At 54.9% G+C, this 17,690-nt stretch overlaps 1 protein-coding gene across 1 annotated transcript in view; it reads left to right on the forward strand.

Moving 5' to 3' along the window:
* ACSF3 (acyl-CoA synthetase family member 3) overlaps window positions 1-17,690 on the forward strand; it is a 67,917-nt gene that overhangs the window by 25,326 nt on the left and 24,901 nt on the right. Inside the window, exon 7 of the mRNA XM_059824831.1 lies at window positions 11,129-11,255. Coding sequence (XP_059680814.1) covers window positions 11,129-11,255 — 127 coding nt within the window. The remainder of the gene's footprint in view (window positions 1-11,128; window positions 11,256-17,690) is intronic.

The raw sequence follows: 17,690 nt of genomic DNA on the forward strand, positions 1-17,690 counted from the left end.
CCCGGCAGCCGGGCCGGCACGGGGAGTGCCTGCCGCCTGCTTCAGTGATAGGACTTTCAGGGCAGGGACCTCTCTCCGTACACGGAAAGCGAGGTTCACATCTGTGCCGCTGCACAGATAATAATGAAACTGCCAAGCCGGAGCGAGTCCCGGCTGTGGCAGGGGCACGGGGCTGTGCCGGGGGGCAGCCGTGCCGTGGGACGGCCGTGGCTGGCAGCACAGAGGGCTAAGGGCGAGCACGGTGGGGCAGATCTGGTGGGATGCTGAGCACCCTGGTAGGAATTGGGCTCTGAGCCTTCTCTTCTCACCAGCCTCTCGGCTCCTGTGAGCAGGTGATCTTCATGCCGGGGGTTAGGCGCGTTGTCAGGGCAATCTGCGAGGCGTTCACACCTCGGCTCCGCTGCGCAGAAACCCTCCTGACTGCGAGCGGAAAGAGCGCCTGCCTTTGCCAAGGAAATTATTTGCTTAGCTGTACGGAGCCTCGCAAGGTCACCGCCTTCCCCGCTCGTGTTGCGCTGAGGTTTCTGCCTTCCGCTCCCTCTCGACAGCAGAGCTTCCCCGAGCCGTCTGGTCCCCGCTAACACCGTCTCTCCCCTTAGATGCTGGGGGATCGCACCGTTTCCTTTCACGTTGTCACCCTTTGGACATGTTTGCGCGTCCTGCCGCAGCGAGATGCAAACAGGAGCTCGGCGGCATCGCGGCGGTGGCAGAGGAAGGCGTGTGGGTGGCAGAGCCGGGAGGTGGGGAGCGTTTCTGCTTTGCCATCCGGTAACTGCCTGAGCTTGCAGCAGGGGACTGCTGTAATTTGCAGAGCTGGTTTCTGGCACGCCCTGAAGATCAATAATCTACTTAGCTGAAAGTTTGCTGGATCTCTGTTCTTGCCTTCATTTTCTCCCTTCCCTTGATTAGAGTGCTGGGTTCTTTTCATGCACGTGCTCCAGCCCTCTGATCTCCTCGCAGCTCTCCTGAGCCTTGTGCTCCGTTGCATCCAGTTTGCTCAGGTTTTCTAGCTGGCTCTTGTGCCCCTTCCTTGCTAATCGTTCCTGCGCCTTGGGGCTGCGAGCGGGTTTCCCGAGCTGACACAGAGCCACGTGCGATCAGGCTGCCGTGCCCTGCCTGAAGCTGCCACCATCACTGCCAACACCGAAACAAGGTGCTCCAACCTGACGAGACCCCCTCGCTGCACGGTCTGTTCCCAGCCGAGGATGCTCCGCAGCCCGGTGTGGGACAGGGCCACCCGCCCTGGGGCAGCGTGGGCAGGAGGTGGCACTCCCCGGCGGAGTGACGGTGGCTCCAGGCTGGGTGCCTGCACCCTGACACGGTGTCCCCCACCTCCTCCCTGCGCAGGAGCGTGGCGATGCGGAGCGCGGTCCCCTGGAGGGATGCTGTCCTTCGAGTGCTTGGAGAAGTGCTCCTCCTCCGATACATCCCTGGGGAGCAGAAGTGTGGAAGTGGATGTCAGGGGACAGCAGCAGCTTTCCCTGCTTTCAGCCATCCCAGCTATTGCTCCTGTAGCCGCTCACGTCCGAAGCAGTTCCTAAACATTTAACCTGATGTCTGATCCTATAGGATCAGGCTCTTTACCCAAGGAGCCTGGCCGTTGGTGTAGGGGAAGCCGTCAGCGTTCCTCCTTACCCACGGCCCCAGATGTTTATACTCCTGGTCTTTTTTTGCCCTTAACTTTTTGGCAGCCTGGGGATCTCGCTCTCCCCGTGCCTGGCTCTGGTGCACAGGAAAGGGTTACAGCTTTCCAGCGCCGAACGTTTCAGTTTGCTTTGTTCAGTGCGATGCATATTTCATACGCTTAGCTTCCCAGCTGGCAGAGGCCTGGAAACCCTGCGAGCTGTCGGGTATTGTCTCTCTCCTTCTTTATTTGTTTGTTTGTTGGTTGGTAGGTTTTTTGGGTTGTCATTTTTGTTGGATTTTTTTTTTCTTTTTCCTTTTCCAAATTGCTCGCTCGCACGAAAGCCAAACCCCAGTCCCTGACAATAGGGGTCTATCAATAGATAAATGGTTTCACAGCTGTATCTAATGCAGTGCTCTAGCCAGAGCTTTTATGGCGAGTAATTTTCTCGTGACGAGGCTGCGAAGGGAGCCGGGTGGGACGTATGGGTTGCAGGAGCTGGCAGCAGGAGGACGCTGCAGCCATGGGCTTTTCTCCCCCCCCCTCCCCAAAGGTTGTAATTATCTCGTTGTTTATCCATATGCAAGCTGTCGTCCTGGACGGGAACCGGCTCGGCTGCGGCCATCCCTTCTGAAAGCCACCAGCATCTCCTGGCCCCTCCTCCCCGTGCCCCCCGCCTCTCTGCCATCTGCTAGCAGCTTGCTGCTGGTTGCCAGCACCTCCGCGGGGCTGCGGGCGTTGGGGGCAGCTGGAACTGTCACCCTTTGTTATGACCGGAGGTCTTGGCCATTGGTGCCCCTGTGGAGGGGACCAGGAATGGTTCCATCCCGCTCACGTTCACCCCAGATCTCCGGGGAACCGGTGGGGAGGTGCTTGGTCATCGCTGAGCTGCCAGGGTTGTCTTGGAGGCTTCCTCCAAGGTCTGGGCACCCCTACGGCCGCTGCCCGTGGGTGGTGTGTCGTGGGTAGGGATGGGTGCCACGGACTTGGGTACTTGGCACCTCTCTGTGCCAGGTCCCACGTGGAGGTGCTGTTGCACGTGCACCTCTTGCGTGGTGTCTCCTCATCTCATCCATCCGGGTATTTTGAAACGGCTGGTGCGAGCGTACCCGGCTCTTCTGCGTGTAGCTCCTGAGGCTAGCGATAGGCACGTGCCAGCCGTGAGTGGCATTCCTGAAAATAGACGTGCTGGTGGGGAAGTGACCGCCTGGCCCAGGGAGTCCCGTCTCTGGCTGACCCAGGCAGCCACCCTGGTTTGTTCCTTTCCTATCCCGATCAGACCTCAACCTAGAAGAGTTTGTTCTTTGTCCTCAGTACTCCTACACTTCCAGAACATCTATCCTCCCAATGGTACGATTTTTCATCTGTTTTCTTGTCCCTGCTGCATCCCATCCTTATGTACTGGTACCTCCCGCAGGTCTTTCCATGGTGAACCTTATCTCCAGCATCCCAGTTCCATCTCCCATCAGCAGCTCGCTGCTGGAGGCGCAGGACGTGCCGTATGGTGCCGAAGCCTTGTAGGATGCCTTCATCAGGACAGCAAGGCGCTGATGCAGGGTCAAACTGTTACCTGGGACTTGTGAAATTCAAGTTGAGTGGCGGAGAGCCGAAGGCTGGCTGGCGGGGCGGGCTGGCTGGCGGGGCGGGCTGGCTACCACAGGGGCTCGCGGGATGCTTTGGGCTTCGGCTCCTCCACCTGGGTCTTTGCCCACCTCACGGATCTCGCCCTCAGCCCCGTGATCTCTCCCGTCAGTAGCCACCTCCCGGGCAGGCGGCGTGGGGAATGCGTTGTTGAAGGCAGCCTCGATTAGATCTGCTGCTTTTCTTCTCTCTGGAACATCAGTCCCCAGGTTTTCTGGCACAATCCACCTTTGGTAAACTCATGGTGCGTTTTTTTCCCATTTTCCATTTGCCTCTGCTTCTTCCAAAAACTCCTTCCAAAGCCCTCGCAGTGTTGGACACCGCAGTTGTGTATATTCTAGTTACAATTTCTGTTTCATCATGTTCTTCTCCTCAGTATCCTGTTTTGTGTGCTGCCCAAGTAATTCAAGTTTCTCCGCTTTGTTGCCTAGGCTGCTTTCATTACTGAATAAACATTTTAGCTGCTTCTCATTGATCACATCCAGTTCCTTAGTCAACTCGGTCAGTAATTGTATTCTCATATGTATTTATATCTCCTTCCTTCTTTCTGTCTGTCCTCTGATTTTTATTTTTTTTCTATTTTTGGCCGTAGCTATATTTTCTTTCTTCCTGGTAGTAAAAGTGGAGGCAGAGATTATGTTAGCATCATGTCCCCTTGTTTGTCAGCTGAAAACTTTTCTTATCACAGGAGCCTTGATCCCAGAAGACTATTTCCTTGCACATTCAAAGTGAGTCCGTCTGTCAAGAACACCCCTCTTTCCACGAGCGTTTCCTTTGAGCTAACCTTTGTCATAGCACCCTCAAAACCTCTATTGATCTCTTTATTATTGTTTTATGCTTTCATTCCTCCTTGTAGGGAGAGGAAGACTTGGGATATATGTCCTTGGTCCCCTTCACCAGGCTGACAGTCTTGGTTCTCCCAACAGGAGGGACAAGGGGTGATTCCTCTCTGGTCCCATCAGGGCTGGTTTAGGTCTTCAACCCTTTCCTGTATCCTTGCCTGTGCCAGGAGAGCCTGGGAGACTGCGGTGTTCATGTTTGGCGTTGGGAAGCATGGGATGAAAGCGGGTCTCCTGCCCACGCAGTCGCTGGCGCTTGTTTCTACTCAATTTTTGCAACCTCACACCTGAGTCCGTCTGAGCTGTGGGTTCAGCCCGCACACTTACAACCTGCCTCCTCCCGTCATACGCTCGTTGGACCTCCGTCGGGTCACGGAGGCTGTCGCTGCTTGTAGCACGTCTCGGAGATGTTTGCCGAAAAGCTCTGGACGTGGTGGTGGAGACGCAGAAGGAGAAACCAGAAGAAGGGATGGTCTCTGCCCCAGAGTGCTTCCAGCCCAAGGGAGGAGGCACCGGCCGCCGCGGGACGGTTTAGCACGAGGAAGCAATTAGAGGTTCTCAGGCAGCGCGATCGTCTGTAGGCACAGCACATCACAGCCTCCCTGACCTCGACTTTTAAGTGAGGCTTATGAAAAACGAACGAAAGGTGGGCCACTAATTGAATCCTTGCCTGGTCCTCTGCCTGCCCCCGAGCACAAAATCGGAGCGGGCGTTGCGAGGGCACGTCAGGAGCCTTTCTCTAATGAAGAGAGCTGAGGGAGTGGGAAGATGTGCTGACGTCTCGCCTCGTTTATTATCTTCTGAAGGCTGCAAACAAGAGGGACGAGAACAGCGGCGCGGAGAGCTGTTGGCATTTCTGGAATAGCGTTACACGTCTAATTTATGGTGTTAATATAGATCAAGAAGTTTTGGGTCCGTGGAACAACTGCGGGGAGGACTGACCTTTCTCAAACTTGGGTTGCTTTCTCTGGTTCTTTTGGGATCACCTGGAGTTAATCAGCCTGGTAACTTTTAAAAATCAGTATTGCCTAAAAATATATACGATCACTTTTGTTTTCAGTGGAGCAACGTTTGCTGTAAGTAGAGGGTTGGGTTTTTTGAAAATACGTTTCAGTGTTCCAGCTCCACTGTGCACCAGCCTCGCTTTTAAATTTATAACCCTCCAAAATGAAAAGTAAATTGATTGTGTTATTCCCAGCCCTTTTATAAAAGTTAACATTGCAAAAACAGATGTGAAATGTGGCCTCGTAGATTACGGTCTGGGCTTGGGGTTTTTTTGGTTGGGTTTTTTTTTCCTTTCTCTGTGCTGTGTCCCCGAGGAGCAGAAATCTGCCTTTTTCCAGCAGGAGGAAGATTGTTCTGTGTCTAAATTGCCTCCTGCTTGCCTTCTGCAGGATGCTGCAGGACACGGAGCTCAGAGGAACGATAATGCTTTTACAAAACCACGCAACTTAGCAGGGAATTTTTAATTACGAATGTGCACGAGAGTTCATGTTGCCTGGGAATTTGGTAATGCTCTAGCCAGCCTCACACCTCTAGGACATCCATTCAAATATGGCCCAGGGAGACAGTGATTAAAAGGCACTGTCAAGCGGATTATTGGTCTCCAGTTCCTTTTAGGAGGCAGGTGAGCATGTCCTCACCTCCCTCGTCACCCGCCACACCAGTCCTGGATGGAGCGTGACCCCTCGGTCTGGAAAAGCAGGATCTGAGCAGAGCCTGGAGCTCCCGTGCTTGCTCCAGCTCAGTGGGGGATGCCGTATCGCAGCACCCCCCGGGCCACTGAAATCTTGAAGGGGTGAGTGAGTGGTCCCCTGAGGGGCAGGGAGTGTGTCTGGAGGCGCCGGTGGCAGGTAAGCTGCTGCAGCAGCGTGGTGGTGAGCATGGCAGGGTCTCCGTGCTCCACAGCCTGACCCTGCGGTGCAGGCGGGGAGGTGGGGCAGCTCTTCAGGCTTCCGTGTATTATTTTACGTGCGCTAGCATGTTAAAAAAAAAAAAAACAAACAAAAAACCACACAAGAGAAAAAAGCTACTACTCTGCAAGAACTTCTAAAAGGGCTCCATCACTTCCATAAACCTCACACATATAAGTTGTTGTCTTCTATTAGTTGCTTAAAAGGCTAGGTTGCTTAATTATTTTGATCACGGTAGTCGCTTATTTACAAGGTGGGGAAAAGCGCCAAGCACTTCCAGGCTGGGCAGCACGGCGGGGCGGTGGCGGAGGAGGTCGGGCTGCAGAAACCTTTCCTTCACAATGCTTTCGCTTTTCTTGGTTGCATCAGTGGTGGTGCCCGGCCCGTGCACGCCCCGGGCTGTGCCCCCCTGCCCTGGCAGCAGGGCTGGTGGAGGACGCTGGGCTGAGCAGAGCCAGGACTGGGGCTGGCTGCGGGGAGCTGGGTCTTCGCGGAGCAAGGGCTGCGGAGGAGTCGGCAAACGGGCTGTGGCTGGGTCGGAGGGTGGAACGGGGAGTAGGGATGCAGGGATGGAAGTGTAAATAGGGAGGAGTAAAAGGAAAATGATACGAGATCCGCACTGCCCTCCTCCCTGCTCCACTTACCCCATTCCCGCAAACCCACTCATCTGCAAACGCGCCCATGCTTCTGGGGCGCGCGAGGTGCGAGGTCCCTTTTAAGGTCCCTCCTGAGAGAAGACGCTCTGATCCGCAGCCTGTGCTACTGGCCCAGGAAAGAGGCTCGGATTATTATTTTTTGGGGAGCAGGGGGAAGGAGGGGTCGGTAGAAGTGATGCGTGTCCCACTGAAACCTGCTCCCGGCGTCCCGCTGCTGTTTGCAACCTGAAGAAGGTGTTTGGTTTTGGTTTTTTTCCTACAAGCTTTGCCTTCCTCCCGATCCTACCAGCCCGATAACAAGTTATTACCTCCCCTGACAAGCCTCGCCTTCCAGCTTTCACTCTGTGCCTTCCACATATTTCTGCTTAGGAATCCGCAGTGCCTCCTCTGCTTCCCAGCGAAAGACACCCCGCTCTGAGCCTACCTCCATAAAAGCCCCTAATTCCATTAAAGTCCATTACAAGCCCCTCTCCCGCAGTTCCCGGAGGAGCGCGGGGCAGCGTATATCAGAGACCGCGAGAAAACAAATGGCCACTTTGAACAAATCCCGGGGCCGCTTGCCAAGCAGGGATTCCCGGCTATTTACAAACCGCCCTCGCTTCCTCCTAATGAAGAGGTAAAATGGAAGCAGGGAAAATATACAGTTTATAATCACCCAGATTTAGTCCTTCAAAGGCTTTATTACAACCTTTTATTTTCATGCGTGGAAAATGTAATCTTATCTAGTACGCCGGCTGGCCCAGCTCGACTCGCCGAATCGGTTTTACAGCAGAAAGCTATCAAACGGCAACCTTCGGGGGCACGCTGTGCCTGGGGGTTCAAGTTGCTCGAATGCATTAAAGCAGTTGAAACATGCATTAAAATGTGGCACTAGGAGGGGAGGATAGCTGCGCAATTAGCAATCTGATGCTCTCAGCAGCTGCTTGCAATGTCGATCCAGTGGATCAGCAACGGGTGCCGCTGAGAGTTGATGGAGGAAGGAGACAAACGCGCTAGCTACGCTGCTGCCGCAAAAAACCCGCTTTCAAAGTGGGCTAGCAGCCAGCTAGCTTGGCGTCCGTGGGATCTGAGCCGGGATCAGATGCAAGAGGTTGTCGGAGATAAATGCCTTGAACCCTGAATTTGAATTTATGCTGTTTGCAGGCAGCAGAAGCTGCTGGCGCTGGGGTGGTTCGCGTCCCCTCTGCTGCGCTGGGGAGCAGTGCCAGTGACATTCGGAGTTCAGCAAGCAAAATCCTATTAAGATAACGTCACGGCCTTTCTGTTTTACTGTTTGCAAGCCAGCCATAACATCATTAAATTACACAACAGGGAGGTGCCTGCTGCCAAGGAGCTCTGCTCGAGATAAGATGTGGGTTGAGCCGCTGCCAAAATTTGAGTTGATATGACAAGAAATTTGGAGCTGGTTCAAGGCTTGATTTGCACAAGACATCGCAGCGTGCAGGTAAACACTGTGCAGGATTGGTCCCTGGGGCAGCTCTGCTGCTCTCATCCGGGGCACGGCGCGGGTTGTGCAGGTAGGGCAGTATCCGGCGCTGCCGGCTGGCACCGTGCAACGCCTGCGCAGGGCAGGGCTCGGCCGGGCAGGCTGGGGCTGAAGGCATTCGTAGTAGCCAAATTTACACCCGTTCTTGCGTTCAGCGCCGACAAGCAGAAGACAAGATCAGGCGGGATCTGTAGGTGAAGCTCAGGCAGGTGTTCGCCAGTCCTCACCGTCCTTCCCTCCGCCAGCCCCCCCCAGCCCTTTCGGGGGAGTCGGAGGCAGCCCGACGGCTAAAGGGGTTGACTCCGGAGGCTCACGCTAGTAATGAAGACGCCTGTAACGTGAGGGCAGTTTCGATAGTCGGTTATCTGTAGCTGAGATGGGGCGGATGGGAGCCAGCGGGGTTTGCGGGGAGGTGAGCGGGGTGGAGTTGCCCCCCCGGGAGAAGAGGTGGTGCTGGCAGGGTTGTAAGGGCTGCGTTACCCCATGGGCAAAACTGGAAGCAGGAGCACCGGGGCACTGAGGTGCGCAGGGATGTTGCTTGTTTTGTGATGCCATGGCTGGACCAGAAGGAAAAGGAGTGAGAAGAAATAGTCACAGCGTAAAACTAAACACGGCCTCCCTGTGACAGCACTGAAATCCTGCCTTACCGGTCCCCCTGCATCACCCACCGTGTCCCTGCCACGCTCGCCAACACAGGCTTTGTGCCTCGTGCCCTTTTGCTCCTGCAGGTACGGAGGTTTGGTCCTGGGCTCTCCTGGACCCCAGGTTTCTCTGTGCTCTCCTGCTTGTGGATAGTCTGGTCCTCAGGCTCCCTCTTTCACATCCGCTGGGGAGAACCCAGCCAGCACCATCCTCATCTGGCCGTCGCGCAGCGAAATTCCCATTATCAGCATTAAGGACCTTTTTCTCCCGCAGCATCTTCCAGGCAGTGGAGGTGATGCCCAGGCAGGGCTCTGGGGGCTCAGCCAGCCCGGGACACGCGGAGGGATTTAGGTGATTCTCTAGAAGTGCTTGGGCTGTATGTGCAGAGAGGCCCGTGTTGCCTCATCCTCCAAGAACGGACATCAGGAAAAAATTACTTAAAACAAAAATTGTGCCTTAAAAGCCGCTTTCTAAGCTTTTCCATTAGAGAAGCTTTGTTTCCATCAAAGACACGAAGCCTACCCTGCTCTGGGATTCTGCCCGGCGCTCCAGTTCTGCTATTGCTGCTTTCCCTCGCGGCTGCCTTTCTGGCATTGCTGACTTTCGGGGTCCCAGATGTATCTCGTCCGTGTTGCAGCAGCTCAAGTACAAAGTGGCTTGCAGTTCCCGTTACCGGGATGTTCTCTGCGAAGGCATGGAGCAACGGGCGCAAGCACATCTCGCAGTGACCGTCCATCCCCGCGGTGGCTTTGCACATCTGCCCTGCAAAGGACTTTAGGTTAACACAGGCCCACGAGCGGTGCGAGGTTTGTGCCTCTCTAGTGCCTTGTCTCGTAGCCTGCCTGCATCCTTGTAATTACGGAGTGATGTATGTGCAGGGGAGATGAGATACCGTGCCATGCCAGGCAAGTCTGTGACCTTGCTGCCATTCTCCAGTTTCCATAACAGCAGGGTATTTGTTTTGTTGCCGTAAAAAACCTGCCCGTGCAGGTTTGCAGGGTACCGAGTTGTCACTACAGCCGTTGCCTTCCAGTGAGCCTGAAAGGAGCCGCGTGTCTCTGAGAACAAATCAGATGGTGTTTCCTGCCACCTCCTCAGGAAAAAAAAAAGAAGTGTTAGATTGACAGTTTTGGAAAGCGAAGTTTTCTATCTATCAACAGAGCAGACAGCAGCATGGCACAGTCACGCGAGCGCATCCTCCCCTGCCTCCCCCCGCCTCGCAGCGGCTGCGGCGGGCAGGACGACGGTCCCCATCCCCGAGGACACTGCAAATCTAGTACGTCTGGGGTGAGCGGTGGTGGTGCCCTTGATGTCTAGACCAGATCCGCTCTCCCAGCTGCTGTGGGACAATGGTCCGTGCGTCCCGTCCCCGGGGAGGGCAGGGCTTCGCCGCTGCCAGCCCAGCGACAGGCTGCTGCAAGCACCCAGCGGTGCGGCTGGTGGCCGGTGTCCCCTGCGGCGGCTGTTTCCAAGGCTGAGCCATCCACTCGCCCTTTTCGCTGGCTGCTGTCGCTGCGAGATATACAGGCCTGGAGGGCGGCAGCGCTCTGGGGACGGGACACGGAGTTGTCAGGGATGCAGCCTCTGTGACCTGCTTTCATTCATCCCTCGAGAGCCTCCGCCGCAGGGAAGGATGGTCTCGCCAAAAAGCGACGGCAGAGGGGCTCCCTGGGCGGGTGGGAGCCCTGGTTGGGGTGCTTGGAGATCGCAAAGCACGACCCCCTCTCTCTGCTGACGCCCTCTCTAGCATCCCACTCCTCGGACCGTGCTGAGGCTCCAGGGGCAGCCAGTGGGGATGGGGGGGCTTCCCAAATGGTTTCCTGGGGGAGAACCTGACCCTGGCAGAGGCTGATGGGTGCTGCGGTGGGAGCAGGGTGCAGAGAGCTGTTGTGAAGCCGGTCTGCATCAGGCCATCCCGGGGTCGGAAAGGACCATCCCTTTCCCGAGAGCCATTCCCAACCCTTTTCCAAGAGTATTTCCCGCATGTCTGCATGCGAGACCTCTTCTCTCCCCTACCAGCAGCTGGAAGGCTGCCTGGGCTGTGGTTCCAGGATGGCAGTTCTTGTTTTCATATAACACGGATGTATATTTTCAGTGCTTTTGAATATCAAAGGCACTTAGGGGAGCCCTTCCGCCCGAGGAAAGAGGTCCTGCAGGTGGGCAGGCTCCGTTGGAGGTTGGTAAAGGCTGGGAGGGCATGTGCCATGGGTCCTGCTTGTCCCCCGCCGTGCTGCGTAGCAAGTCGCGGTGCTTGGGGACAGGCGGCGGAGGCAATGCGGCTGCAGGGACGACTGCTCGCTGCCGCATTCACTGTCTGCTTGTCCTAGGTGACGCCGGGTCTCGAGGGGCAAGAAGGGGAACTGCTCGTGAAGGGACCCTCCGTCTTCCGTGAGTACTGGAACAGACCCAGAGAAACAGCGGATGCCTTCACGCCCGACGGCTGGTTCAAAACAGGTACCGCGATGGCTTCCCCGCGGCGTCCGGCAGAGCGCAGCGAGGGGAGAGGGGGGCAGCAGCTCCGGTTCGGCCCCCAAGGTTCCCCAGCTGCTGGGTTGGGGTTTGGAGATGGGGGTCGCAGCCTGGCTGGGGGTGCGGGCTGGACACGCTTCCAAATGTTGGGCTCAGGGAGGGGCTTCGCTTGCGTTGGCCATAATTAGTCAGCCAAGTAATGGGGTATGTTTGGGGTTGCTTGCTTGTAAGCATAATATACCGGTGCTTAATGATTTCTGGGGACCTAAACTTTGCAGACGGGTGGGATTTAGCTTAATTTACACGGGGACCCTGTCAGTGGAAAAGCCCCACTAAGCTCCGAGGCGCTGGATCTGTCCTGCCTCCCCTCTCGCCGCCGGCGTGGTGTCTGTGGAGGAGTTTGCTCTCCTGGTCGTGGCTGAGTGTTTAAAGACAAGGTGTGTAGGGTCAAAGCCATGAGCATGGGCAGTGCGGCCGCGTGGGGTGGGCTGGGGTCGTGGGCTTGGCCGCCGGCGTCGCGTGGGGGCTTTTCAAGGAACCGTCATCTGTCAGTCAGAAAATAGTAATTGATGGAAAGCTGAACTTTCTGGGGAGAAATCACAGCGGGTGTCTCCAGCCTTCCCAACCAGGAGCGGTTCAGGAAGGAGTTTTAAAATTGCCAGAGCATTTTTTTAAAGTTAAAAGTCTGAGTCTTCCAAATAAAGAGACCTTTTAATTTGAAAGCAAGGCTCATTTTCTTTTTATGTGATACGTTGTGGAAATGCAAAGGAAATGTTTCTTTTTCTGGGTTTTCTCAGGATTTGCCTTTCCCTTTTAACTAAGAGAAATGTTTCTGAAACATGAAATGTTTCCAGGAATGGGAACACCTCTTGTATTTGCTTCTTTCAAATAGAATTTCACCAGAAGATAATACCCTAATAATAATAATACCTATTGCAGGTGGGTCCTGTGTGTGCCTTGGTAGGTTTTATGAAATAGTTGCAAACAGATAAAAGATCCCGTTGTCCTGTGACAGCAGCAGATGCCGTCGGGACTGTCCCTACTTGAAGCTGCTGTGGCCGGGATGGCAGGTTCTCGGAGGAGAACTCTTAAGTCTAATCCTGCCCATCATGTGGGATAATAAATTCAAGAGGATACCAGGCTGTAGACCTTTCCCAAAGGGAATAGATGTGACAGGCCATGAATAAGTGATGTGCTTCAAATTACGCCTCCCGCTCAGCGCGTGGCGTGGCGAGCGGTCAGAGACCTCCTCGGTCAGCGGTTCCTGTCCCCCGGCGCCGTTCTGCAATTTAGATTAAACACTGAACCAGCCGCGGGACGGGTTGGCGGGCTCTGGCCCCCGCTGCCGGTTGGGATCTCGACGTGCCCACCTTCCTGCCGCCCCCAGCGCCGGCCGGGAGCCGTTTGGGCAGCGGGGTAAATACAGGCAGTGTGTTTGTCTGCCTGCACCGAGCCCGACCGCCGGTTAATCTTGGCAGAGCAGAAAGGCGGGACGGGTCATTTCCGCCTAACCTTAACACATAGGCAGCTCTGACTTTCCCGTTCCCCTCTTTTACAGTGCGTTAGCAGTGCCGTCGAGTCGGGAGTCAGGCTGGATTTCTGATGTGTAATCTTATTTATTTACGGTTCTTGAAGAAGCTGTGATTTATTATTATTGTTAGCCCGAAGCGGACGCGGAGCTGCCCTGCCGGCAGTGTCACCACGGGTCCCCATCCCGGGCGGGTACCGCGGGCTGGGACTTGGAGCATCATCAGGCGATGCCGGGTGCGGGGCAATCAGCTTTAAAAATTTTTTTAGTCAACACTCCTGATGAATATTTCAGATGCAAAGGAATAGCATGCATTAATTATTGCAAAGAGATGTCTTTAGGAGAAAATGATTTTGAAATTCAGTTTAATTTCATTGTAATGCGCTGCAAACAGGAAGGGAGTATGTGTGTTTAATTGGCTCTCGGGGGTAAGGCCGGGAAGATGGCATGCCTTTGTCACAGGCCATTAGTGATACAGACTGCATAATGAGAGAGCACAATCAGCTCACAGCTGCCGGCTCCTACGGGGAGAGAATGATATTAAATAGAAATCAGTATAAATTAAACTTAACCCTTTCACTAGCTGAGCAAAGCTCAGAGCTAGAACGAAGGGGAGGGGGGAGCGGAGACAGGCGGGGGGGTTCGGGCTGGGGCGGGGGGTGCCTGGCTGACCCCCCCACGGCAGAGCCCCGGCCAGCCTGCCTCCCCAACGTCCCCCGCAGCTGCCTGGGGACGACAGCAGGCTTTTGGCTCTCTTCCCCATCCCGTTCCCCCGCTCTCTGCATTTCTTTCCTTTCATTCCTCTCCTGACCGCTCGCTCCGTCTCTCGTGGATGTTGGGTCGACGGGGCTATTTTTTTCCCAAGCCTCATTTAGCCAGCGGTGCTGTGAGCGAGCCCCGTTGCCCCGTGCCCGCCCTGCCTGCCCCTGCCGCGGTGACAGCCTTTGGAGTTCACTGGGAGATGGCAAATGTCCCTGTGGTGCTAAAAAACCCACTCTGGGGAACCGAGGAGGTTGTGTCCCATCATAGCGACGGGGATCTGGAGGGTGAATTACCCCCATTAAGCGGCGGTGGGTAACTTTGGAGCGGCGACGGTACTGGCAGAATCCGAAAGAGGCAAAGCCTGGCTGCTGCTGGGCTGTAATCTGCTATATCTGCCATTTGCAGGTCCTACAGGTCAGTGTTTTAAAGGTGAGGCTGTGTGCGTGCGCACGGTGCTCCCCAAACCCAGGCGATGGTATTTCTGACTCCGTGCTAGCGTTCCTCTCGCTGCCGGACCCTCGTGTGGGTCCCCACCAAGTGACCTACAGGTCACCTAGAGCAGATGACGGTGTGATTGCAGGCGGCGGCCGGGTCCCCCACGTCCCCAAGGACACAGAGAATGTGCACTCGCCTGCGGCAAGGACGAGGTTTGGAGAGGGTGAATTTGGAGACAGTGCAGATAACTCCTCAACTGTAATTATTAATGGCAAGCCAAAAAAACAGCGGGTCAGCAAATGAAGAATAATTGCCGCACGGGGAACCCCGGTGTGTTGCACCTCGTCGGGAGTCCGTCCCTGGAAGGGCACCGCTCTGGGGTGGCACCACACGGAGACGGGGCAGGCTGGGAGGGGTGTCCCGTGGTCGGCACTCGCCGTCCTGTGAAACAGAAAGCGGTCTGATGTCTCCGCGTGCTGAGCGCCGAACACGGGCTCTGTGCGTACCCTCCCCGTGCGCTGCTGCCGTCTCGCGAGGTGGCATGTCCCGCTGGCTTTGCTGAGTATAATCAGTTAGGGGCTCTACCCGGGTATCCATCCTCAGAGGTTACACACGCAAAGCCAAGAGTCACCGCAGCTCATTCCCCCCACTTTGGTTTTGTGATCGGGGTTAACCCGGAGCTGCTGCACGGGGCTCGCGTGGTCTGAGCGCCCGTTCCCTTCCACACCGGCCCCCGGGGTGAGGGATGATGCTCAGACCTTGCAAGGCGCCTGCTGAAGGGTTCCGTCGGGTGCTTTTCTGGGCTGCCTCCTGCAATGCAAGGCTCACAAAGGAATCTTGAGTTTTTCAGCCTTTTCTGGCTGCAGGTCATTTATTTCCCCAGTACTTTCCTCAGGCCAGTTCTCTCTTTCTGGTTGTTGTTCCTGTAAATTGACTTATCGTGGGGTTTTATTCAGAAAGTATAGGAACCAAAAAAAAAAGAGCCAACACTTATATGGCAGCAGTCATTTTCCTTTCTGATTGACAGCTCCTTTATTAAAATCCCCGTTTCTCCCATGAAACTGCCTTCCCCAAGAACACAACCTCACGTTGAGCATTGGGGATGGTCATTCCCTCTATGATAGGAGGAAAAAATAGCAATGAAGACCGTGGCCACCGGCACTCTCTCCGCAGCGTGCTCCTGCGGCTCCCTGCTCGGTTTCTAGGGAAATCTCGGAAAGACCAGGCGTTTAGTGGAACAACTGCAAACCTGTGTTTCCTCCCCCCGGGACGAGAGGCAGACACGGTGTGTGCACCGTGCAGGAAGCCTGTGCCGACGTCCAAAACGTGCCCGTTCTGTGCCTCCGGTTAGAGGAGGAACAAGTACGTGTGTATGTGTTATAGGAAAAAAAAAAAGCAGACAAAAAAGCATCATGCTGCAGTGACTTCTTGATGAATTCAAGATCGTGGCTCTTTTGAGAAGCATCTGAACTCGTGGTGTTGCGGAGGTGATTTATTGTTGCTCCCGTCCTCTTTATTCCCTCCGATTTGCACTGTTGTCTGCCTATCTCTCCGTCTCTCTCATTTCCATCTGAGTGAATTTGATTATTTTTATTGTATTAACACTGTTGACAGAGCTGCTCAGATCAAAGTCCCCTCCAGCCATTTCCAGGGACACTGCTGGGTATCCGCCTGCTGTCATACACCCAAGCGGCACCGAGCCCTCGGAGAGCGAGACAAACCCAAAGGAAAAATGCCTACGGCCGCCTGTCTCCTATCACTGCGATACCTTCCCAGCCGTCCCGCGCCGCGCGAGGTGAGAGGCAATCTCCGAGCATACTCCCATGCCGCTGCGCGGGAAGGAGTGAAGAAAGAAATGAGGAAGGAAGACATTTTTTACGCCGAGGGTGGTGAGGCACTGGGACAGGTTGCCCAGAGAGGTGATAGATTCCCCATCCCAGGAAACATTCAAGGTTGGGTTGGACGGGGCTTTGAGCGACCTGATCTAGTGGAAGATGTCCCTGCCATGAGCAGGAAGATGTCCCTGCCATGTTGGACTAGACGACCTTTAAAGGTCCCTTCCAACCCAAACCATTCAGTGATTCGATGAGCAATCGCCGAGCAGACCCCGGGAGCTGGAGGAAAGCAGCAGACAAACACCAGCTTCTCTGGTCATCCCGCTCCCCGATCTTTATTCACCAGCCTTGCGATGCTCGTGTCGCTCCGGCGCTGTCAGATTGTGTTATCTCTGCCCAGGAGGCAGCGATCGTCAGGCAGCGAGCGGCTTCGGAGGCGTGAGCCAGGGGACAGAGGGTTCGGGAGCAGGATGGAGTTGCGCGGCGCGGTGCCCGGGCGCTGCCCGCTTGCCTGCGTGTTTTCCTGCCTGCGCAGGGCCGGGCAGGGTGCTTTCTCCGGAGGAATCTGGCAGAGCAGTGGTGTGCACAGGGGGAGTGATACGATCAGAAAGCAGACTTGTCCCCGAGGGAAGGCCGGCTTCCATTCACATTTGCCCATACATCCAGAAAATTAGAATCTGGTGTATTCAGGGAGATTTATTTTCAATTACAGGTTAAGGCTGAGACATGAAATAGCACCGGGTTTGAAAGTAGTGCATAAATCCTGCAACAAATCCATGTTTCTCAGCTCCATATAATAAGATTTTATTGATTGCTATATTGTATCTGTCAGAATAAAACTCTCTTAATGCATGCATCAGGATGGAGAGGATAGAAAGCTTGTTGGTAGTAGAATCTGATTCAAGAATCAATGCACTTTGATTAATATGTCGTTAAGAAAGTAAGAGTTATTTAACTTGCTTGATGCACACTTCAGAATGATGACTCATATCTTTTAAGTTTCTTTTTTTAAGCTGCATTTAAAAAACCAACCTTGTAGTTGTTTTTCACATTGCTAAGTCCTGCTTTATCACTGAATTTTTGCTAGATCCCTTTACGCAGGTCACAAACCCCCCAGACTCCCATTAACAATAATTTCTATGGCCCAAAAGACTTCCCATATGCCGTCGTTGAAGGCTTTAGAAGAGGAGGAGAATGGGGTGGACCTGCTGTCTCTTTATTCCTTCTGGATGTTCTGCAGTGAAAAAGGGAGCTCCAGGGATGGGGAAAAAAAAGTGAATCTGGAATAAGACAGCATCAGGAGAAGTGAGAAGCACCCATCAGCTCTGGCAGGCTTTCAGATGCTGCCAAGCTTGGGCAGTCGGCAGCACGCTGTGCGTCTGTCTGTGCTTGCTGAACGTGCCGTTCTCTCAGCTCCGGCCTTTCCGCTGTGAGCTACAAACGCGGGCAGCAAGGACAAGCCTTGGCTTAGCCGGGAGCATCCTACTCAGGGCTGCGGTTCCCAGGTTGCTCCGGAGGGGGGACCTGCCCTTGCAGCGGCCGTGAATCCCCAGTCAAGGGAAGCAGCCCAGTGACTCTCTCGGGCTGGTTTCAGGGACCTCCTGGTGTCCGTCTGTCCTCTTCAGCCGGAGCTCTCCAGTCCGTAGCTGGACAGCTCTGCTGGCACCAGCTGCAGATCCTTGCCATTCCCAGCCCCGGCTTCTGATGGAAAAGGCAAAGCTGCCTGCAGTTTTCCAGCCCGGAGAAATCTGGTGTTTGTAGGAAACACCCCGGGCAGGTCATCCTTGGCCAGACACAACCCATTCCTCCTCTCGGGCTGGTCTCCCGGGAGAAGGGGCAGGAGGCGTAGCAAGCAACGCA

Source organism: Gavia stellata, chromosome 15, assembly GCF_030936135.1.
Source record: "Gavia stellata isolate bGavSte3 chromosome 15, bGavSte3.hap2, whole genome shotgun sequence".
Lineage (NCBI taxonomy): Eukaryota > Metazoa > Chordata > Aves > Gaviiformes > Gaviidae > Gavia > Gavia stellata.